The sequence below is a fragment of the Tamandua tetradactyla genome, chromosome 6 (assembly GCF_023851605.1).
Source record: "Tamandua tetradactyla isolate mTamTet1 chromosome 6, mTamTet1.pri, whole genome shotgun sequence".
NCBI lineage: Eukaryota > Metazoa > Chordata > Mammalia > Pilosa > Myrmecophagidae > Tamandua > Tamandua tetradactyla.
In genome coordinates, this window is record NC_135332.1 from 129,620,805 (window position 1) to 129,644,838 (window position 24,034).

General features: G+C 37.5%; 1 protein-coding gene across 1 annotated transcript in view; it reads left to right on the plus strand.

Annotated features, from left to right (window-relative positions):
* Nucleotides 1-323: 323 nt before the first annotated feature.
* Nucleotides 324-24,034, plus strand: part of ATP6V0D2 (ATPase H+ transporting V0 subunit d2) — a 60,406-nt gene continuing 36,695 nt past the window's right edge. Inside the window, exons 1-2 of the mRNA XM_077163223.1 lie at nt 324-654; nt 10,920-11,091. Coding sequence (XP_077019338.1) covers nt 525-654; nt 10,920-11,091 — 302 coding nt within the window. The 5' untranslated portion in view covers nt 324-524. The remainder of the gene's footprint in view (nt 655-10,919; nt 11,092-24,034) is intronic.

Sequence of the window (24,034 nt, forward strand, 5' to 3'; positions counted from 1 at the left end):
ATTAGCTTCTGATGAATTACTTGCTCACATTTGTTCTATTCACATAAATTAACTTTTTTTTTTTTTTAGCTCTCTTTCTTCTCCTAGTTCTCAGGAAATTTAAAACAAATGTAATTTACAGTTGAAAGCTCTGATGTGGGGCGGGGAGGCAGAATGTTTATTAAACATTCAGGCATTTCAGACCTTCCAGTAGCACAGCTGGGGGGGGGGTCGCTGGCTGTGGGCGGGGACAGGGTTAACCCCTGACACCCCCTCCCTGCAACCCCCTTACTCTCCATCTCCCACGGGCGGTTGGCTTCCCCGTTTCCTGGGGTCATCTGGCTGATTCACTGTGGCCATCAAAACAGGGGAAGGAGGCTGTGGAAAGCCACTGAAACCGGGGGAAACTAGTCATAAAATCCTGACTATCAGCTGACAGTCCGCCTGACAGCTACCAGCCCTTTTTCCAGCCTGGCACCAGTCTCCAGGAGCTGACCGGGACTGGAGGTCTTTTGCAGCCTAAATCGTCTGCCTTCTCTTCCCCCATGCTTGAGAGTGCGGAGCTGTGCTTTAACGCCGACCATGGCTACCTGGAGGGCCTGGTGCGGGGCTGCAAAGCGGGGCTCCTGACCCAGCAGGACTACCTCAACCTGGTCCAGTGTGAGACCCTGGAAGGTAAGTCGGCTCCTCTCCCCATTTAAGAGAGGGAAAAAACAATGTGTGTGGGGGGGGATGATCTTGCCCACCCCAAGAATGGAGAAGAGAAATGTTCCTGCGGCCTGAGAGCCCCATAAACTCATTCTTATTTCCAGGGTCCAGACTTCAGGGGTCCATGAACTTGAATGAGGGAAAAAAAAATCTCTATTTTCAATATTTTCCAAGTGAAATTTATTATTTCTTTTAATTGTGAATCTAAGCAGCAAACCATGGTAGTTCATATTAGCAGTACCTGTCATTTGTGTGACCGGTACAAATTACCCATATCTTCATATCCCTTTACAGTTCTTGCAGATACCTGGAAATACCATTTATATTCTTTCAGTATTTCAAAGTTTGGTAGATGTTACACTCACCGATTGATCTTGATATTTGATGTCTTAATAAAATAATCTCAATATTTACTGCAAATTCTTAAAATGTTGTGACAATATTTTTAATAGGGTTTCCTTTATAAGCCTATGTATTTTTATTATATACATTTATTATATACATTATTTGGAGAAATGGGTCCATAGATTTCATGAAATTGCCAAGGGGGCCACAGCAAAAAAAAAAAAAAATTAAAAAGCTAACAATTTTGGTCTAGAAAATTTTGTTCTATCCCCAATATCTCAGTATCTATTGATTTAAGAGTTTGAAGTTTGTCTTTAGCTGAAGCTTAAGAAAAAAATCAAGAGAGGCACCTGTGATAGGCCTGCCTTGGATTCAAAAAGTCCCTGCTGTGACCTCTGCCAGGTCAAGGCAGGTGACTTGGGACTCAAAGCCCCTGAGTCTCAGATTCTGCATTTGCAAAATGCGATGGCAATGCTGCAGAGCAGAGTTGTAGGTAGAAAGATGCTATAAAACCTGAGAATGCATCAAAAACCAAGAAGCGCTCCCAGCAAACGGAAAATGATCGTAAGCCACAATATTTTCAAAATCTTACTAAAGATTATTTCACGTCTATAATAGTACTTTTATTATTGAAAACAGCAATACTTGCTCATTTTTAAATGTTCTTTTGAATCCAATATATGCCAATAATAAAGTTTTCAAAACTGGCCAGATTATTCTAGAAAAGCAAGGAAACAGTGACTATAAACTTCCTAGAAATACATTAGAAGGTGAACACACACACACACAAGAAAAATTTCTGAAGGTGACTTTGTAGGGCTGCAGAGGCCATTCATTCATTTATAGTTCTGACCAGTTAAAGCCAGAGAGGAGCTGCCTGAGTTGAATCAGCCCCTACCTTTCAGTTTCAATGGAAACAGCTTGAAACTGATTCTCTCAGATGATAACAAACTGATTCTCCTGGCTGCAGATAATTACCATGTAATCCCAAATCCTAGATCACTTCATTTTATATTAAGAGTGTAGTAACTGGAGAAGATTAAAAATATACAGCAAATCTGCATAAATTGAACTAAAAACAAATTAAAGTGTACTGGATGGAATAAGTGCTTCTAAGAGAAGCCATTTGAGTGAATTTTATTTAGTTTTCAGTCAGCTTTTAAATGAGCTAAGGAATGCAAATTTAAATGCAAAATATACCTAAAATATCTCTGTGTAGAAAACATTCTTTAACCCTCTCTCAGCGATATCAGAGAGAAACCAAGAGTAGTCATTCTAAAGCCACATATTGAATTTTAGAAAATAAAAAGGCAAAAAAGATAAAAATCAGGAATTTAAAAGTTGCTTCCAAGTATTTTCTGCCAAGGGCCCTTTTGATCTAATGATGCAATTGAGGGAGGGGAAAGGAAGAGGAGGGAATAAGGGTTAACGAAATCTATCATCTCTCCAATCACTTAGGTGAATGTGGTCCCTTCAGTTTCAAATTGGGAGAGAAGGAAAGGTTTCAGACCTATTTGAAAATCTGAAGAATGAACTTTTCAGAGACGTCGACACAGGTGTATCTACACAGAAGTACCCATGAAATGTCAGGGGCTCTATGGACACAAATCTGCTGTGTACACCATTGCTTTATCATCATTGCATCTTATGGCTTCTGCCTTTCTTTCCTCCCAATAGTATTTTCAGTCATTCATTTCATAAATATGTTTGAATCTCTGAGCCAGTGTACTCTTTGGAGACTCCCCAAAATGGCAAATGTGAGTCATCAAACCATGGTTTGGCTTATAATGGTTGCTGAGAAATTAAACCTAAATAAGGATTTCATGCCCTCAGTTAACAGCTGAGTAAACTGAGGTTTAGACTAATCCTAACAGACTGACAGTCACAGAGGACGGAGATAGCTAGATCTCTTTTTCTGTTCTAATATGTCGCTGCCTCCTGAGTATAAATTGAAGATACATTAATAGGTCTGCAATGATGATGTCAGCTCCATTTGGATTTAGAAATAATAAGGACTATCCTGATTATTTCAGAGGCTGTTGGGAAATAAGCAACTTGTGAAACGCAATGCAAAGGTTGCATCTGTGAACACATTTAGAGAGAAATCCAGTCAGATTCTAAACTGAATTAAGAGTTGAAGATAAATCAAGGACATTTGTTGAGTTAGAAGTTAGGAACTTTGGGATTCCTAACTTTTGCACAAAATCTGCATGGTTAAAGAAGAGCAGATAAAACTGTTATTATAGGAAAATGTATAAAGCAGGCACTTTATGTAAAAGAAAAGCAAACCTGGCAAAGATTAAATTTACCTTTAGTCTTTTAAAGTTCTCTGATCTTGAACAAAAAAGAATTTGTTCTGATATCAACAGATTATTTTAAAACCACTTACAGGTGGTAAATTTGGAAGAGAGAAAGATTGTACAGAAAAAGCTTTGAGAAGTCCTAATATTAATATTTGTACTTAATTGTGGCATGGTTGTGCAAGGGTGATCAGAAACACTTATCTATTCCAAGGCCTGCCCCTGACTAACAATAATCCGAACCAGTCACCAAAATCCTCTGGAACTCAGTCTTTCCTATGTACAAAAGAGGGAAGCTGTCTCTGTCGCCTTTTGTCACTGGTAGAGCTTTGAAGCGGTATCCATAAAGAAGTTTGAAGGACTTTAAAAATGACTCTGAACCAAAATAATAACTTTAAAAGGGTATAAAATATTTTCAAAAAAATAAAAATAAAACTGCTATTTTCATCAGATTGTTTTATTTTTATTTCAACCAATACTGTGATGTTATGTTCTCTTCTTTTTGAAAAAGACAACATGGTGAAATTAATATTTTAGAGTTTTAGAATTTAATAATAAATGGCCTTTTCTAAAATACATGGTGAAAGTGCCTACTTGGCTCTCAGGGAGAGTTAGTGAGAATAGGCTGGGATTGAGCCTTTACTTTGTCTTTCCTACCATAATATTTTGGAAGAGAGTGGAGAGAACTGATTATATTTCATCAACAATCATGTCCCTTTTCTGGGACATCACCTTCATTCCTTCTCCAGCTGGGACTTCAAGAGGAATTAATTGAACAGTCATATACTAAATACTTTCTAGCTAGGGCCAAGGAAGTATAGATGAATAAAATATAGTCCCTGACTTAAAGAGATTCCCACTTTATAGAATAAAATATTAGAAAAATAAGAAACCCTTAAAAAGGGCAACGGTGCAGTACCTATTGAAATTCCAAATGCGTACACACTTGTCCCAGGAATTCCAAGCCCCACTTGCACATGTGGGCAATGCCAGCTGAACCGAGCTTTCTCTGCTGTAAGCTGGGACATAGCATTGTTGGCAATAGCAAAAGATGGCCATTTGCAGGGAACTGGTTAAAGAAATGATGGAACATTCACATAATGGAATCTTCTGCAACATAAAAAAAAAAAAACAAAAAACGAAGCATTCTAAGAGGACTGGTTTAGTAAGATCACCAAAATGTATGGAGAAAAGCAAGTGGAACAACTGGACATATGACATGATACTCGTTAAGAAAAATGATGGATAAATAAATATATTTTCGCTACAAAAAAACTAAAAATAATATTTACCTGAGTGACAGGGGTGGTGAGTGGGTGGATGGATAACAGGTTTAGGAGACTTTTCAATGTATAACTGTATATATTCCTACTACCTATTTTTGATTTAAAACAAAGTAGGGGGAAGACTGACTTCCAAGAGCTTTTCTCTGAGCTCCCATTGACACTATTTGTACCTCTTAATTACAGGGCTTAGTTTTTCTGTTTTGTATTACAATTGCTAGTCTATCCTGTTACTTTGCTGTTCAAAAACACTTCAGTGTCTCCCATCAGGCAGGATAAACTTCACTCTTAGTTTTTTGTTATTGTTGTTCTCTTTTTGTTTTTTTTACTTTATTTTTATTTATCACTCTTAGTTTTAAAAAAGGCTTGAGCAGCCTTGTCAATCTCTACCTTGTAACATTTTCCCCAGAACCCCTCTGCCTTTATTCTATAGACCTTCCACTACAAATTCCATTCTCTATCCAGTTTGCCTGGAGAGCACCCACTCCCCTTTAGAGTCTCAGCTCCAGCGTCATCTCTATGAAGCCTTCCCTGCCATATCCCTGTTAAGGTAGAACTGACAAGCCTCAATTTTGTGCTGCATTGTCCCTTGTAATGAGTTTAATCTTGCATAGCACCTGTTACATTTGCTTTGGTGTGTCACCCCAGGGTATTTGTCTTTCTAACCCCAGAGCCAATCATACTTAGGAGCATACTCATGAATAAGCAAATGGATCTATCCTTTCCTATATTGTAGGCATCTCAAGGGCAAAAACTACACCCTTTATTTTTTTCTGCCCCACCCCCAACCTAAAGCTGTGTTTTGCGTATAGCAAGAATCTGAAAATACACATTTTTCATGTGTTTGGTTCATGTTTGGCATGTTTGGGTTCAAGTCCTGGCTCGCTCCCTTGGCTCTGTGATGTTAAGTCAGCCGCTTAACTTTTAGTGTGGTATTTTCTTAATTAAAAAATAGAGGATACTTAGAGGAGATAACCGACCTAAATCAGTTATCAGGAGAATCAGAAATCCCTGAAGATGTTTTGTAAACTGCAAGGGCTATTACCCTCCACCAAACCACAATGTATATGCAAAAAGAATTTGTTTTTCCTCCTCTGCTAGGCTTTTGAATTCCTGAGGTCCTCCTTCCCATTTCATAGCCTTTGGTTAGTGGTGTTTGTATGTGACTCTATTCAGTTGACTCCGTCATCCTTCAGAGAGTTAGAGAGTTTTGTTTTGGAAATATTCATTCTGGTGCAGAAGAATCTAAATGGAGAGTTTTAACTCTGGTAACACCCACTGAACTATATAATGTAGTGCTGTGGGACCCTACATTCCTGGCATATTGGCCCCAGGTTTTGATCACAACTTAAATCTAATATTTGAGGGTCATCTATATGACAATAATCATTCCAGGAGCTGTGGAGTATATGAAAAAGAATAAGACACTATTCCCTGAGCGACTACAAGTTGAGAAAATATTAAATATAAGTTTTTTAAAGGTCAACAATTAGAAAACCAAGAAGGTTCCAAATGTAAAACTAGGATCATAGTCAGTAACTAATACCCATATGAGAGAAAGAACACCTCAGGTGAGGTGAGGGTTATCTAATACAGACCAATGGAAACCGAAAGGATTAAGGGCTGAAAAGGCCAATGGGGAGTGGAAAGGTGGGATGGCTCAAAGCCATTCTAGGCAGGCAGAGAGTGAATTACAAGTTCCTACAATGAAATGTTTCAGCTGGGGAGTACAACTGTTTGGCTGCAATGACTAGAATAGTTGGAGATATGGCTAAAATTTATATTGAGAAAATTTTTGAAGGATCTTGTAGGTCCTATTATGGAACTGCAAGATATTGAATAAACACAAGAGACATGTTTGAATCATCAGTCAAATACTTGCCAGCATGGAAAACTCAAACAAATTACCTCGCCTAGCCTCAGTTTCTTCACCTGTGAAATGGGTATTACCGCTAAGCTTAAGAAATGATTTAGATATTAAAACCATTCTGTCAATGGTAAATCATTCCTATAAATATATTGAGAGTTGTTTTTAATCTTCCCCAAATTTTCAGTGGTTCCGAGCTACTTGTGGGATCATTACAAAAATAAAAATAACTCTTAGGAAAGATTAAACTGGAGGCAGGGAACAGGTTCAGGAGAAAGGAGAGGAGCGAATCTCCTAAGAGGTGGTCACAGTAATCCGGTTGTCAGATGGTCATATCCTAAGCCAGGGGAGCAAGGAGTGGAAATCAGAGAAGAAACAGAGGAACAATTCAGGGGATTTGCAGTAATAAAGCACTGGTGAGTTTGTATACCCTAAGAATGGAAATATAGTTAGCAGAAAAAGAGGCTTAAGTGTCAGGTTTTATAGATTACAATAGTTTTATTAGAACTCTGAGTAATTATAAGATCTGATGGTAGAGGCCAGTACAATGGTTGGGGAAATTCTAGACTGGAGAATAAAAGCCAAAGCCCTTAGCCAAATGAATTGGATTATTTTGAAAGTAGGTGAGTACCAGCAAGAAGAGAATTAATATTTTGCTGTGGCTTCAACTACATCATCGTGTTTAATCCCCAGAACCACCGAAAGCAGGGATCCAAGTTTGTAGATGGAGAAACTGAACTGGGAAAGGTCAGATATCTTAGCACCAGCCGAGTGTGGGAAACAACAGAGCAGCTGCTCCAGGGAAACACTCTTTCCTACAGGCACCTCTGAAGGTGCTTCTTTGGAGTGTGAAAGGTATGGACATTTACTTATAGAGAGGCCCAAACAGGATACTGCACAGGAAAAAAATGAAAATAACCTCTCATCTTTCTAAAAATTATCTGCCCAACCAATTAACTGGAAGATCACAGTGAAGTCCCAGCCTTGTCCTGATGTGTGCAACAGCCAGGTGGTCTTGGATAACTTCCTTAACCTGGTGACTGCAGCCAAGAGAACACATTTTACATCCCAACCCTGTGTACACACATGTCATTACACACAGATTTGTGCTTCTCTGTGTGGTGTACTTTGCTATTTGCTATTACAGCCTAATCATTCCTTTTATTCTAGTGTGGTTTGGGCCCCATTTAATTGATTTAGTCAGTAGTGATATTACAGTTTGGAAAACATTTCATTTCCTCCTTTAAATGGAAAAATAGAAAATGATACTTGCCACAATAACTCTCTGGATTATTTCTAGGATTAAAACAACAACAACAAAAAGGTAGTGTAATTTTTCCAAAGTGTGCTTTGAGGATGGCACTGTTGTTTTCAAGTGACTTGGGAGATTTTCTATGCAGTGCCTTGAAGAGATCACTTACATTTACATAGTACAGCCTTTCAATTCCTACAGTGAAGAAACCTATTTATTCTAAACTTGACCACAAAATCCTACCCCTCACCTATCTGCTTAGAAAGGCATTTGGTATTAAAAAAAAAAACTATATAAATATATATATAATAAACCCATGGAGAAAAATGATTCTCCCTCTTATGTCTATCCTCAGCAATATTCAAGTAACTTTCAACTATTTCTTTCCTGTAACAAGATGAGTCTGTTTAGAGTCCCAAGCTTTCAGATAGCAATTTGTAGTATTTTTTTTTGGTCTGGAGTAGGAATTACCTTTCAAACCCATAAGATAGTTACTCTGTATAAAGAGAAATATTATTAAAGCAAAATAAATTTAGTTGGGTGAAAACCACTACAAATAATTATATTTTTGAGTTTAAGGTTTTAGTTCTAAAAAAGTCAATGAATTATTAAAGTTTTTAAATGAGCTAGCCACAGAAATAAAAGAAAATAGAACATCTTTAAAAAAAAAAAAAAAGAAAGAAAGACATTTAGGGGAAGGCTGAAAAAAAATCTGAGCCCACTTTGAACACAAGAAAGTTATAGACATTGCTATTAATGGCAGTCTATCATGGCCTTAGAGCAAACATTTCAGACCTTCAGGTTGTGTTAGAATTTGAATGCAAGAGTCCCCTGGGACCGAATTGGGTGCTAGAGAATATGAGTCCCACTTCATCCCATTTGCCTTTCTGTCAACTAGTTTTACACAATTCTTACAGGGTCCAAAACACTTGGGTCATATAGTTTCAGGATCCCACTGGCAGCTGAAAGCTTTGGGAGTTAATCTGCTTTAAAAAAAAAAAACATATGTCACATAAGCAAAATATCATGGTTTTTAAAGAAATGCCATTTGTCACATCTGTTGGCAAATATTCCTTGGTGCTGCAAATGTACTGTCAGATTGCATAAAAATCTGAACAGCCAAAGTAAAAGCCAAACAAGACAAGGCTAAAAAAAAAAAAAAGTATAATTGTTTTAAATTAAGTTAATTAAATAGATAATTAAGTAAACAAATTCTGTAGTCAGATAAAGAGCATTTCCACTGCTTAATCTACTCCAGACATTCAGGAAGAATGCCTGTATCCCAAATCTAGGCCACTCAGGAACCACATTATGTCTAATTGCAGACCCACCCTCCCCCAGCTGCTATAGCAGTCAATTTGTAACCCACAGTAACTGTCTGTTGTCCTCAGGATAAAGGATGCCATCATACCAAGCTCTCCTTGAGTCAATTCATGTTTACTTCTCTAGCTTCATTTCTTACTTTTCTCTTTCTCCCACTTAATGCTCCTGTAACACTGAGCTGCTTACAACTTCTGGCACATACTATACCTGTACTAGTTCATGGAATGTCTTCCTCCCACTTTTACATAGCACTTTCAGGCTTATCTCAGGCTTAACCTCCTTCTAGAAACTTTCCTAGGCTTTGTGCTTAATCAGTGAACTTGTCACATTCTTTGAATTGTCTGTGATGGTCTTCTCCGCCATCCAACTGAGTTTCCTTGAGGACACGGAGTATGTCTGGTTCATCTTCAGGTCTCCTGTAGTTAACACATAGTGTGTACTTTATAAATATTGGAATGAAAAAACTGTGGTTCATTAAACTCCAGCATGCTACATTGGCTCCAGCCGTGTGCTAGATAATGCCAAAGACATCTTTGCTAGTCTGATATTCAGTAATATTTAAGTGTTGGATTCTGTGAAAGGAGCCACATATAACTAAAATGGTGTATCTGTCTTTGTGGCATTATCGTACATAAGACTATATAAATACACTGATAAGGTGCTGTGCTACATATATTGTCAAAGTACTTTGAAATTCAGATAAGTGAGAGTGAGATTGAATAATTCTTCCTGAGAGAATTTAGGCTTTACAGAGCAAGTGATACTCCAATTAAATTGGTTGGCAGTACAGTACAGGTTTTAAGTGGCTTTGGCTTAAATCCCAGATAAATTTGGACTTTGAATCCTCATTTATCTATGTGTGATCTTGAGCCAGTTGCCAACTTCACTGAGCTTTGGTGTTCTATTCAGTAAAATGGGATAAAAATCATTCCCACATCATAGGATTGCCGGGAGTATTAAATGAGATAATACAAGCAGAGAGCTTTGTACCATGCCTGGAACATAACAGGTTCTCAGCCATTGGTAAATAATTTTAACGTCATGACCCAGACCATGAAGGATAAATTATAAGAAGCAAGTCTGATAAGGGGATTGAGGAAGAAATTCTGGAGAGTTAGGGTCGGGATTAACAAAGATGTAGATGCTGGAAAACAGTTTGTTCAGGAGGAAGTTACAGCAAATGAGCTGGAACTCAGTTCAATCCAATTAGCTGACAACCAGAAATACCACTATTTAAAGGGTGTGTGGCATGACCTGGTAGAAATAATGTTTGATTTTAAGAGTGGGGAACTCTATCTCCTAGTTTGAGCTCAACCCCTGTATAACTCTTTAGCCCCACTTGCTCACTTTCTTCACCTGTAATAGAAATAAATTAAAATAGAGCAGTTCTGGATGCCCACGGCACCTCCCGTACCCATGGTAGATGTTACTAATAAATTATGTTTTCCATCAAGCTGGTGTGGAGCCTTAGTTTCCTCAGTAGGTTCCCAAGCAGAAATTTCCAGTCAGCTAAAACTGATCCTGGGAAAACCTATTGCCATCTCTGGGCTAAATGTTTGTTAATGTTCTTTTTGACTATGCCTAATGATATTAAATGTCTTAGGAACTTGAAAATTTTTATGGTGTGCTAGAATATCCATATTTATATTGAATATCCCATTGGTTCAGTATAATGAACCAGTGTTCTTATATATCCATTATATTGAATAACCCTGAAAACGAAATCATAAAAGGGCCTTATGTTATGGTTTAGTAAGGTAATAAATGTGCATTTAACATGAAGTTACCATAAATCCAATTAATGTTGTAAAGAGTATTTATGTATATGATCAAAACTGATTTGGGGTTTCATTCAATTTCAGATCTGAAAATTCATCTCCAGACCACTGATTATGGCAACTTTTTGGCTAATCAAACGGGTCCTCTTACCGTTTCCATCATTGACACTGAGATGAAGAAAAAACTATGTGGGGAATTTCACTATTTCAGGAATCATTCCCTGGAGCCACTCAGCACGTTTTTCACCTATATGACGTAAGTGACAAGAGGAAGCCCTATGAGCTCTGATTTTATTGTGCAAATGACTTTCCTAACAGTTAGAGGTAAGGTATTAAGTAAGGCATAAGACTTTTTCCATTGCCTGTAAATTTGAATACATCAACTTTTAGCAACTATAGTCTCACAAAACAACAATTTCACCATTAGAAAACAGATTTCATTCCCTTATAAATATCATCACATAGTTGGTGGAACTCTCCATAGAAGCTGTGTTTTTGTTTTAAAAAAATAGATGATGCCCATACTTAACATCCAGCTGTTAGAACTAAGGGGAATTATTATGTAATATGAGTGGATTGCTTATCTTTAAGTGGGGGGGCGGGGTTGAAGTATCAAAATTGTTCTAAGGCCACATTTAACGTTTACTGATTCCCCTATAAGAGGATAAGTTGTTCCCATCATAGTTATATAAAGTTATACAATTGTATATAGTTAATTCTTCCTCTCAATTTTTTTCAATTTGTCAAATCTTTTAAAGTGAAAATCCCTCATTCTTAAAAATATTTGAATGCCCACACAACAATAAATTGTGCTTTTATTAATTCAGTTGATAATGATATTTAGTGCCCAATAGGCCATTCATAATAACTTTGCTTCTCTCCAGTTGTCTTAGCTGACAAGCTGGGAATGAACATCCCCAGTAGATGAGTTAGTTGTTTCTTATGTAGGTACAAATTAGATGTAGCTTACGTCTAGATGGGTGCCTGGCATATAGGCACTCAATATATTTGTGGAAAGAAACTAAGACTGAAGAAAGAAGTTGTAAAAATCAAAAATTAAAACAGAATAAAAGAATAGAACTTGGAATTAAACACCATGTTCAGCACTAGAAATAGGAAACTAGGGAATGGCGTAAGTAAAGGAAAATGGTCATTGGGGGTTGCCAAAGCATGGCTTTGGAAGATAACTTGGGACTTCTAGAGACAAGTTCCAAGAGAATAAGAGAATGGCTGGATGAAGTGGGTAGCAAAGGGACCTTCTGAAAGAATAGCTTCAGTCTACACTCAGCTGATTTACCGTAAAATGACAGTGCTGCCTCAAGGACCAGGGAGAGAAAAGAACGAGCTTATTTGATCAGAAGGACACTCTTAACATCTGTCTATCCCTTCTTCCCCATCTACTCATTTCTCCATCAGTCCATTTCTCCATTCTACAAATAATGTGTCTCTGCCCTTGAGGCACTTTGATGGTTCAGTTAACAAGAGTTTGAAACGAGGAATATTGAAGAATGTCTGTTAAGCTGAACAAAGCTAGATGGATTCTAACTGCTACATGTGACTTGGGTTTGAGGGAAAAATAATGTGCAAGTCAGCAAGATGTTTCCTGAAATCTAAATCTGGCAATCAGAAAACACTCTGGAAACAGAACTTTATTCCCAGGCCTTTGGCACAAAAGGAAATCAATGCAAACTTTGTATTGTTGACAGTGGACGAGACCAGAAGTAAAAGTCCTTCTATTTGGCATTTGATATCATCACCATGCTTTTCAAGTATCAAATTTACTTAAAGAATAATATATTTAGAAAAAAATTCTCAAGGGACATGAAGAAGGCATAAAATAAAAGCATTCCTCTATTCCACATTTCCCTTTGTTTTCCACTGAGTTCCTCTCCCCAAATGTAACCACTTCTCAGATTCTTATGTTTTTTTTCCAGAAAAAATATTTGTGTGTATATTGATCCACATTCTCCCTGTCCTACTTCCACATTTCAGATTTATGCTTTTTTCCTTCTTAACATTTCTTAGAAATATCCTTGTCAACATCATTCTTTAAAATCTACATGGAATTCCATGTTTCATACCTATCATGATTCAATTTACCAGCCATTGATTGATTAATAATCAAATGGCTTTTTTTTTTTTTTTATCCCCATTACAAAAAAATTTGGTGTCAGCTTTCTTCTAAGCTAAATTTCTATTTTGGTAAATTTTTTTTGGGGGGGGCATATACATTTTTATTGTGGTAAATATTGTGAAATTGTTCTTAGCAAAGATAGCACCAATTTAACCTTTAAGCATGACATGAGAGGGTATGTGTGCATATACTGTTATGAGCGCTGGATATTGTTTTAATTTTCACCAGGCCTAGATATTAAAAATGGTGTCTCTTAGCTTCAATTTGAAACATTATTTCACATTTATTAGTCATGTTTATTTGCTATCTGTCTGAATACTTTATATATTTTTTAACTGGAGTTTGCGGTATTTTTTATTGATATGTAAGATTTTTTGTAAATTAGGAAAGTTGGCCCTTTGTAATATCTTTTGTAAAATTATATCCTCAAATGGATATAATTTAATTGTTTTTGGCTGTTGAAACATTGAACATTTATAATTAGCTATGACCATCAGTCTTTTTGTTTGTTGACTCCTGGTTATTGTACCCTGCTTAGAAAGGCCTACCTTGCTCCAAATTCATAAATAAATTCACCTGTCTTTTCTATCATTCATCTGTGTTGTTGATGTTATTTCATTTTTTCACATTTAAAACTTTGGTCCACCTGAAATGTATTTTGGTATAAGAAAATAAAGCTGCATTTCCAGCTCAAATTATTTTTCTAATGGCTATCTAGTTGTTAATCAAGTAGAAAAATGACTATAGGTTGAGGTAGGATGTAATTGTTGATATAATTGAGATATATGGTTAGTGCCTTTGTCTCTGGTTTAGTCCAGTTGGTCCTGTTAGCACGATTGGTTACGCATTATTCTCTCCTTTTTATTTATAGGTAAGATGCAGATTGACATTTTTAAAGAATCCATGAAAACACAGTTAGGGATGAAGATTAGTTATGAACTTGGATCTGACTCAGTCCAAAAACCCAAGTCGTTTCTTCCTCACCACAATCATTATGGGAATTTAAAGGAAATAGGATTTTCTTACAGAATAATCTGGAAAGCCTTCCCAGAAAGGCTGACCTCGTTGCTAGGCCTGGAAATAGGGTAGAATTTGGAGACTCAGGAGAAGGCACAGCACCTGGGGTCAAACATGTGAATGGGAAGGGTGATGCATGCATGAGTTACAGGTCAGTTTGCTGGAAGAGGAGAAATGAGAGGGGAGGATGGAAAAGAAAATTAGAGCCAGATCATAGAAAGCCTTGAAGACCACGATAAGAATTGGCCTTTACCACATCAGAGAGTATTTTTCAAGAGTATGCATTTTGTTTTGTTGGTATCTGCAGAGCCTTTTTTTTTTCCAAATGCAGTCTTAAATAGAAAAGCAAAATGTAAAAGATGAAAGAAGAGGCCAAGTTTGTTCACGTGACTCTTTTTCATCCCCTGTTGCTATCTTTTCTGTAGCCTCTAAGAGAAGCTTTGCAAACAGTGATGCCCTTGCAGAAATATCTGGCCTGGGTAATTATGGAGACATTAAAGAGTCCTGAGCTGAGGAACAAAATGGCCCTAGATGTGCAGTGATAATCATGATAATAAACAACATCTATGGAGTATCATCATACATCTGGTCTCTGCTAAGCACTTTACAAACATTATTTCATTTAACCTTCCTGATGATTCTTATGCAATACTTACCATTGCTATTTTAGGAATGAGGGAACTAAACTTAGGTTGAGTAACTTGGTGAGTGTTACAGATTTGACAAGTGAGGAAGTAATGATTTGAAATAAATGTTAGCAGTAGGCTCTTTAAAATTACTTTGTTCAGGTCTTAGATGAGTTCATACAATCTGACCAAGATGGTGGCAGAGGATGGACCAGTTTTAACAGAGTCAAAAAGCTATCTGGTCTTTTACTTTTGGAGTTGAGAGATGGATATGGCATAAAGGAAACATGCCCAAAATATATTGGGAAATGCTTGAAGTCTGAGAATGACTAAGTCATTAGGTCAGTGGTTCCTCTTGAGTGATGATTCCACTGATTTAATGTTTCTGAGGCTCTGACACCTGGTAGGACCCTTAGCACTAATTAAGCAAGCGTCTGTATTTCACAACTACCACATTGGTCTAGCTCATTTGTAATGCTTCTAAAAATAAACTACCTTTTAAAAAAAGTATTTCTAGTCATTACTGATATATTAAAAGTGGCATACAAGAATAGAAGTGGATACAAGGCCCTGGGTAGAATGTTCAGGTAGGATTGGAGGGGGGAAGTAATTGGGCATTATTAGTACTATGAGAAATGTACTATGTAGCAATGGACATCTTCTACTCCCCCAATTGGTAGGAAACCCTTTGGATTAGTTCTTTTATTATCTCTATCTGGACTTGCTGGTATATAATAGTTGTTAAATATTTGTTGAATTGATATATTATCCTTTATTTAGCAGTACCTATACAGAGCTAGAAAATTACTTCCAGATAATTCAGCATTTTAATGTTTTATGTAACCCTTGAATATTTGGTTTTTATTGGCCAGTGAGAACATGGGGGCCATACCACAATTCATCCAAACTGTATAATCAGTGGCTCTCAGTATAATCAGAGTTGTGCATTCATCACTACAATCAATTTTAGAATATTTCCATTACTCAAAAAGAAAAACCCGATAACCCTAATACTCCCCTATTAGTGACACTTAGCATTAGTGCGGTACTTTTCTTAAAGATGATGAAAGAATAGTAAACTATTACTGTTAACTCTAGATCATAGTCTGTATTTAGTTTATTTTTTCCCATATACCACCCTATTATTATTAGCACTGTGTAATATAGTAACTGTGCCCATTTGAATCTGTGGTGGACCCCAGAAAAGACAAGTTCTTTACTCCTCATTCAGTATTGCTGGGTGGGAGCTTTTTCATTGTCCCCATGGAGATGTGGCTCACCCAGGGTAGTAACTTTTGATTAGATGGTTTCCATGGAGGGGTGTCTCTACCCATTCAAGATAGGGTTGCTTACTGGAGCCCTTTAAGAGGAAACTATTTTTGGAAAAAGGTTTAGAGCCCATGCAGCCAGAGCCCTTTGCAGGTGAAGAAGGAAAATGCCCCTGGGGAAGTTTCTCGAAACTAGAAGCCAGGAGAGAAAGCTAACAGACTTCGTCGCGTACCCTTCCAGTTGGGAGAGAAACTCTGAACATCATCAGCCTTCTTGAACGAAGGTACCTTTTGGATGCTTTAACTTGGACATTTTCATAGCTGTGCCTTAATTTGAACATTTTCATAGCCTTAGAACTGTAAGCTTGTTATTAAATTCCCCTTTTTAAAAGCCATTACATTTCTGGTATATCACATTCTGGCAGCCTGCAAACTAGAACAGTGACTTCTGGGCATTCAGTGGGAGCTTTTGTTCCCTAAGAAGCTTTCCTCTTTTCTGACTGTGAGGCTTCATGGTACCTTTGGTCTTGTGACAGCCGCCTGACTCCTGGGAGAGATGGGCATGCTGCCTCCTTAGTCTGAAGTGATTTGGGGTAATTCTCTCAGTAAATTGCAATTTAGGTGTTGGAATACCATTTTACACCTACTAGGATAGCTACTATTAAAAAAAAAGGGACAATAACAAATGTTGACATACATTGTTGGTGGGCATGAAAAGTGATGCAGCCACTGTGGAAGACGGTTTGGCCATTCCTTAAAAAGCTAAACATAGACTTCTCATATGATTTAACAATCATACTTGTGGGTATATACCCAAAAGAATTGAAAACAGGAACTTGAACAGATACTTGTATGACAATGTTCATAGCAGCTTTATTCACAATAGCCAAAAGATAGAAGTAGCTCATATCTCCATCGACAAATGAATGCATAAACAAAATGCACTATATACTTACAGTAGAATATTACTCAGACATAAAAGGAATGAAATTCTGACACATGAATAAACCTTGAAGACATCGTGTTGAATGAAATAAAGTAGACACAAAAGGGCAAATACTATTTCACTTTTATGAAATACCTAGAATAAGCACAAATGTAGAGACAGAAAGACAGGTTACCAGGGCCTGGAGATGGTGTGAGGGAGAGGAAGTTATTGCTTAATAGGTACTGAGTTTCTTTCGGGGGTGATGAAAAAGTTCTTGGTAACTGTGGTGCAAAGTATTGTGAATGTAATTAATAGTCTGAATTGTACACATAAAAGTGGTTAGAAGGGGAAATTTTGTGTTGTATATATGCTACCACAATAAATTGTTTAAAAATAAATGAAAAATAAAAAAAATAAAAGCATGCCTGGAAATATATTTTGTTTGGGAAGCTCAATATTTAAAAAATCAAACTTTTTAACTTTTTTTTAGTACCCTTAAAGCTTGCATTCTTTGGTTAGCCACAGTCCCTGACACTCCCTATTGTCTTAAAATCTTCTTCATGCATTTAAGTTACTTATCAGAGCCTTGAAGGTATTTATTTATGAGCACTTACTTAGATGTTTTACCTTCATCTCTTCACAAGAATCCCAGCAGGAAGATGTTTGTATCTCCATTTTAAAATGGAAATCACGGATCAACGAGCTCCTGAATTTCTTAATCAAAATTATGAAGAGCCTTGAAAGGGATTCCATTCCAAGTCCTTCACTCAAGATAGCCAGTGAGTTTGCCACTGCTCCAGTAGTTTATAGCAAAAAAGCAGAAGAATCATAAACATCTGTGAGCCAGATAGATAGATAGATAGATAGATAGATAGATAGATAGATAGATAGATAGATAGATAGATAGATAGACAGACAGACAGACAGACAGACAGACAGACAGACAGATAGTTGATACCTATCCCCAGGAGATTCTGACTTAGTAGGCCTTGGAGTGTGTGCCATCTGTATGTTGCAAAATTTCCCCCAGATTGCTCTTATTTGGCCCTCTGATTAAAAATTTCTCAGCATGATGCCTCAACTTTATCCCTTTAAAAGCACTTTCACAAACACTCTCAGTTTCTCCCCACAGTTATCTACATTCATAGCATTTCTTCTTCTCAGTGAAAGAAAGGTCAATTACTCCTAAACTTAGGTCTTCTAAATGGTTGGTCCCACCATGTCATAAAACTTGCCAGCCTTGGCAGCATGTAGCTGCTTTCTGCAGGGCGAAGAGATTTGTGACAATAACAAAGGCTGTAGAAGTGGGGGAGAGGTGTCCCATACTCTGAAACTGTTTTTCTTATTTCTTTTTCTCCTGGATATTTTGAAAAGTCAAGTGTCTATCTAGCACTCATAGACTCCCCCATGATATAGGGCTACCTCCTGTCCTAGTAAGAAATGGCTAGAGCAACTTTACAGAAATGACTGAGTTGACCCTAATAGGGATTCTCAAATTTAAGTTGGTATATTAAATACAATCTAAGCACTGCACATATTGGATGTTATAATTACTGTACATGTGAAACTTGTTTTGAAAATCTGGAATAGATATTTTTAAATACTTAATAGCAGGAAGATCTGGAGATTTTGTATACTATAATTACACACAGTTGTGTGAAACAAAGGGATGAATCCAGTAGCATTTTAATGATGAGATTGTTTAATATAGGCCTGAGTTTTATTTTCCTTCCCTCCCACCCAACACTTCCAATGGCATTTCAAATTCTTGTCTCTTTTGAAATTAACCATCTTTTAAAAATAATCTATCAAGCATGCAAAGTATCCCACCTTAGAGTCTATAAATTTTTTGATCTAAGATGATCAAGGAAATATAGTCTTCATTACTTACACAGTAATATCAATCAAAAATCTTAGGTTAAGTAAGGATCAGACCCTGAAAAATTCTTTAAAGATTCATTCGTCAAAGCTAAAGTTCTTGACAAACCCTGGTGATGCATTATAAACTTTCTACAGGCTTCACACTGTTGTGCCCCACTGTTCTGGTTTGCCCAGGACTAAGAGGTTTCCCAGGATTTGGGACTTTCCGTGCTAAAACTGGGAAAGTCATCGGCAAACTGGGATGAGTTGGTACCCCTAGAACTTGATAGTAAATAAAGCAATGACATAATTTGGGGCGCTAAGAGCTTACATTCAAACGGAGCAAGCAGATGTATCTACAAATGGTGAAGAAATAAGATAAAAAACAGTTATTGTAATAGGGTTTTGAGTATCCAATTGGAGGAGCCTAGAAAATGGGAAAACTAATTCTGCTTTTAAAAGATTTTGCAGAGAAAATAGAACTTGAACCCATGTTAAAAGTGGCGTTATGTTAAAGGAATTACTTGTGCATTAGAGAGGCATGAAAGATTTTTGTGTTTAGAAATAAGTCATCTCAGATGTGCCTGGAGCATAAATGAGCAGGAATGTAGGCTGGGCAGGTGAAGAGCTTTCACCTTAAATAAAGGAAGGATGATCAGAATAGCTGCTACTATTTACATGCTTCTTATGAGCTCCAAACTGCACCTCTCACTTAATCATTACCACTTTGTAAGGTGGTGTGGTAGGTTTAATTATGTACTCCAACAAACACATGTTCTTAATCTTAATCTGCATTTTGGTGGGTGTGACTCCATTATAAATATGACCTTTTGAAGACATTATTTTTAGTTAAAGTGTGGATTGCTGGAGTAGAATGGGCTTTATCTGGATTACTGGAAGCCTTATAAAGGGAACCCAGAAATCCCAGAAGTCAGATAGGAAAGTGGTTACTACTTAGTAGAAGGTGGAGAGTCAAGCTAAGGAATCCGAAGGATTGTCAGCAGCTGACACCAAAATGCCATGGTCTTTGGTGAGAAAGCTAGCCTCACCAATATCTTGATTTTGGACTTCTAGCCTCAAAACTGTAAGCCAATAAATTCGTGTTGCTAAGCCATTGTTATCCATTGTGAGAGCAGTCCCAGCAGACTAAAAATAGGTGGGGAAATATTCCTATTGGGAAGCTATATGACAGTGTTAGAGCACTTGGGAGTCTTGATTCTGCCACCTCCGCTGCATTGGCCTAAGTCCACACAGTGTTAGAGTAAACCTCCAAGTGTTAGTTTTTCAGCTAGCCAAGGGGAGAGAATCTGTCCTTAGAAATACTGTGCATGGTGCCAGGCACGTGGTGCTTATTCAATAATGGTAACTTCTATTTACTTGAGATGTACTCAAAGTGGCCAAGTCCTCATAGCTACTAAGTAGAGAAGCTAAGATGTGACATGTTTCTAAAGGTGATGGTTTTTCTCCTTTTGGTTGGTTGGTTTTTATTTTGCAACTCTTTATTTCCCCCCAAAGTGAGGGGAATGATCTAATGTATGTTTTTAGGAAGATGATTTTGTTGATATTATGAAAGATGAATGGGACTTTGTATTAGCTAAGGTTCTCTACAGAAACAATCAGCAGGAGATATCTGTAAATATATAATTTATAAAAGTGGTTCACATAACCGTGGGGATATAGAATCCAAGGTCTGTATAGCAGGCTGCAAAATGGCAGCTCCAATGAAGGTCCTCAATGAACTCTTAGGAGAAGCTGGCTGGCTGAAGCAGGAAGAGAAATTGTCTCTTCTGAGTCCTCCTTAAAAGCCTCCTGGTGATTAGATTAAGTGTCACTCATTGCAGAAGGCACTCCCCTTAACATTTGCAATCAGCTGTGGATACTGCCAATGTGGTCATGATTTAAGTCCATGAAATATCCTCATAGCAACAGACTGGCCAGCACTTGCCCAACCAGACAACTGGGCACCACCACCTGGCCAAATTGACACATGAACCTGACCATGACAGTCCACCCCTCGTCAACTTGGTAGCTATACACATCACCTTCAACCATACTTAGTCTCTAAATAGATTAACAGACACATTTTTTAACTTACCTAACAATACTCAATTGTCCCATGTATAACTAGAAGTGCATTAAATCTCTCCAGAATAGGGTGCAGGTCCTTGGGTAATACTCAATCTTAAACTTGATATCTTACAACTTAATAACTATAACATGAACAAAACAGCTTATGTCATATGACAAAGAGGATAAAATAAAGAGGAAAACAAAGATATTTGATTTATGTATAAATACATAGATGTTAATTACAAAGCAAGGAAGAAATATTCATCCTATTGCATACAGTCCTCATTTTTGTAACTGGTCACATGGTCATAGTGCATATTTATCACTACCTTCTTCCACTACCCATTCCATGTTCCCTTTAATATCAGCAAGCACTTTAGCTGGCCATGGTTCTTTGCCTGGTGGTGTGACCCAAACCTTCATTCCTGAAGTTTCAGAGCCATTAGTAGTCTTGCCTGGATTGGGTTGTTGCAGTTTTCCATTGATTTTAATCACAGGGCATGGTAGTACTAAGAGAGGCCCTAAGGGATCTCCTATATTCCAAGAAAACTCTTCTTTACCTCCAATTGCATAGTTGCAGTCCTATTTCCCCCTGATAGTTAGGGTCAATCTCCCCAGCCAGTAAATTAATCCCCTTCTTGGTTTGTTGATCCAGGGGCATGAGTAGCCTGAAGTGACCAGGCGGCAGTCTTAGATTCCAGTTCAATGGAATCATTGTTGTTTCTCCTGGTGGAAGTACTACCTCTTCCGGAATTAGCTATGACTCCACCCATTCTACATGGGTCTTGAATAGTTTACTAGAATCCTATAAAATAGGAAGCATTTTGGAGAGTGAGAGAAAGTGGCAGAATGACAGCAGACAAGGATGAGCGGAGATCCACAAGAAGATTGGGAGAGGCACAAGAACCACACAGAGTCCATTATCCAGCAACCTTTGGAGATGAAGAAGGAAAACTCCTCCCAGGGAACTTCATGCAGCAAGAGACCTGGAGAGGAAGCTAGAAGATGTCACCATGTTCGTGATGTGCCTTTCCAGTTGAGAGAGAGAGCCTGAATTTCGTCGGCCTTCCTAGAGTGACGGTAACCTCTTTTTGGTGCCTTAATTTGGACATCTTTGTAGACTTCCTTTAATTGGGACATTTTCTCAGTCTTAGAACTGTAAACTAGCAAACTAGACTTGAACAGACTTGAAGTAGAATAGACTTGAAGCAGAAAAACATATTGGAGGCTATCTAAAAAATTTAGATGAAAATATCGACAGCAGGGATAGGAAGGGGGGGCAGTGGTTAGATACATTTGGCAAGCAGCCTTAACAGAAGTTATGCATCTTACGCCAGGGCAAGAGTAAACAGGCAATGTTTCCTGGGAGCTCTAAGCTCATCCCAGGGAAGAGAGAATTTACAGTATGATGAAGGATTCTGAAACAAATATCTCTTAATCGCACTATCATTTGATACAATATGTACTCTTTTCCATACACTGTTAAAGAACTAAGATGATTCTGTAAGTAAAATTTTGAATCTTAATATTTCCTTTGTAAATACTATAGGTATATTTCCCATTTCAAAAATTTTTTCTAACATTATATAACCTTCCATCTAGTCACAGACATTTTAGATGTGACCCTCCACCCCTTACCTCAAAATTTGCATAGTATTTAATTTGCTAAATTCTGACACTCAATGATCAGATTCCCAATATTACTGTCAGATTAACCATTTGACAAAACAGTGGATTTGTGATTCTGTATCTTTATTGACCAGAATATCTTCTGAAATCTTAAATTTATGCCATCTTAAAGGTATTTTATCCATAGATTCAATATGAATATTTCACCTGGGAGCAAATACAGGACAAAATGTCTCAGTTGCAGTTGCTGATAAACTGTTCAGCATTTCAAGCTCTCAAGCCCTTTGTGAATGGAAAACACTTGGTGCTACTCTGCAAAAGTAATACCTGGTCCATCTGTGACTGAATAATGTTCATTGAATCAGCAAAACATTTATTAAATGAGTGCTATGAGTGAAAGGCAAGTCTAGATCCTAAGATTAGAGTGAATTGAATATCTCTTTGCTCTCTAAGGCAGCCAAGGAATTGTTTAAGGTGCAGATTCAAGACTGTACCTATAAAATTCTGATTTAGTAGGGCCTAGAATGTGGTCTGAATCTCTACTTTTAACAGGCTCTTCAGGTGACTGATTCTCAGGCAGGTGAGAAACACTCTTAAGACCAGTGGGTTCTTATCGGTCTGTAATATCCCAGCGTGGGACCTTAACAAAAGTTACTAGTCACTCAAAACCTTGGTTTATTCATCTATAAAAGAGAAATAATAACTATATGCAATATAGTGTTATGGGTTTAATTTGAAAACAGAACCAGTACATATTTTGCAGGGTCCGGTGCAAAATGAAAATACAAGGCCCCTTGTTAGACTATTAAAAATTTTAAGAGGGCAACATCAGGACACTAAGCCCAGTGTAGGGTCCTTTCTAGGGTCCCCAGTGCCATTATTCAGATCATACTCCGGTGAAGCCGGCCCTGATTGAAAATGTATTAGTATAAGTATGCGTATAAACATATACACTGCTCAGAAAAAAATGTGTTTGTGCCATAGAGTATAGCATTCCACCTGTGAGAGTGAGACGTTTCATGAAAGAGGCAATGCCAAGCTATGGCTTAAAGAAGGGGACTGTGATCGTATGTGGCTGTGGCTGGATCAAGGTCACCTGGCGGAGAAGAAACACAAGAGGCTTAAACAGGGTTGGGTTGGGTTGAGGATGCACCATAATATCAGCGGAATGAGTGTTTGAGGATTAAGGAAATGATGGGTGCGAAAGAGTTGGGATGCATCCCCATTACAACAATGTACCCTCGGTGGGGTACAAATCAGGACCTGGGTGGACATGTTCCTTTCTTTGCTCTTTATGGTTCGTTGGATTGGCATCCATCAACCACCAGGGGGCGTGATTGGTCCCGGTAATCCGTTTCCCAAAATACTAATCTTCATACAAGATTTGAGTCAGTCCTGTAATCTGGGGACATTGAAATCTACCCTACACTGTTCCAGATAGCTACTGTCCTTATTTTATTTTGTATACATATTTTTTTAACAAGCAGATTGTTTTTAAAAACCAGGAAATTAAACTTATTTAGTGTTCATTATAGTCCAGCACTTTTATGATCACTTTACATGTTTTATTTCATTTAATTCTCACAATAACCCTATAAGGTGGGCCTAATATTATTGGCTTTTTAGGAATAAGAAACAGATTAAACAAAGACTGTACTTCAGTATCC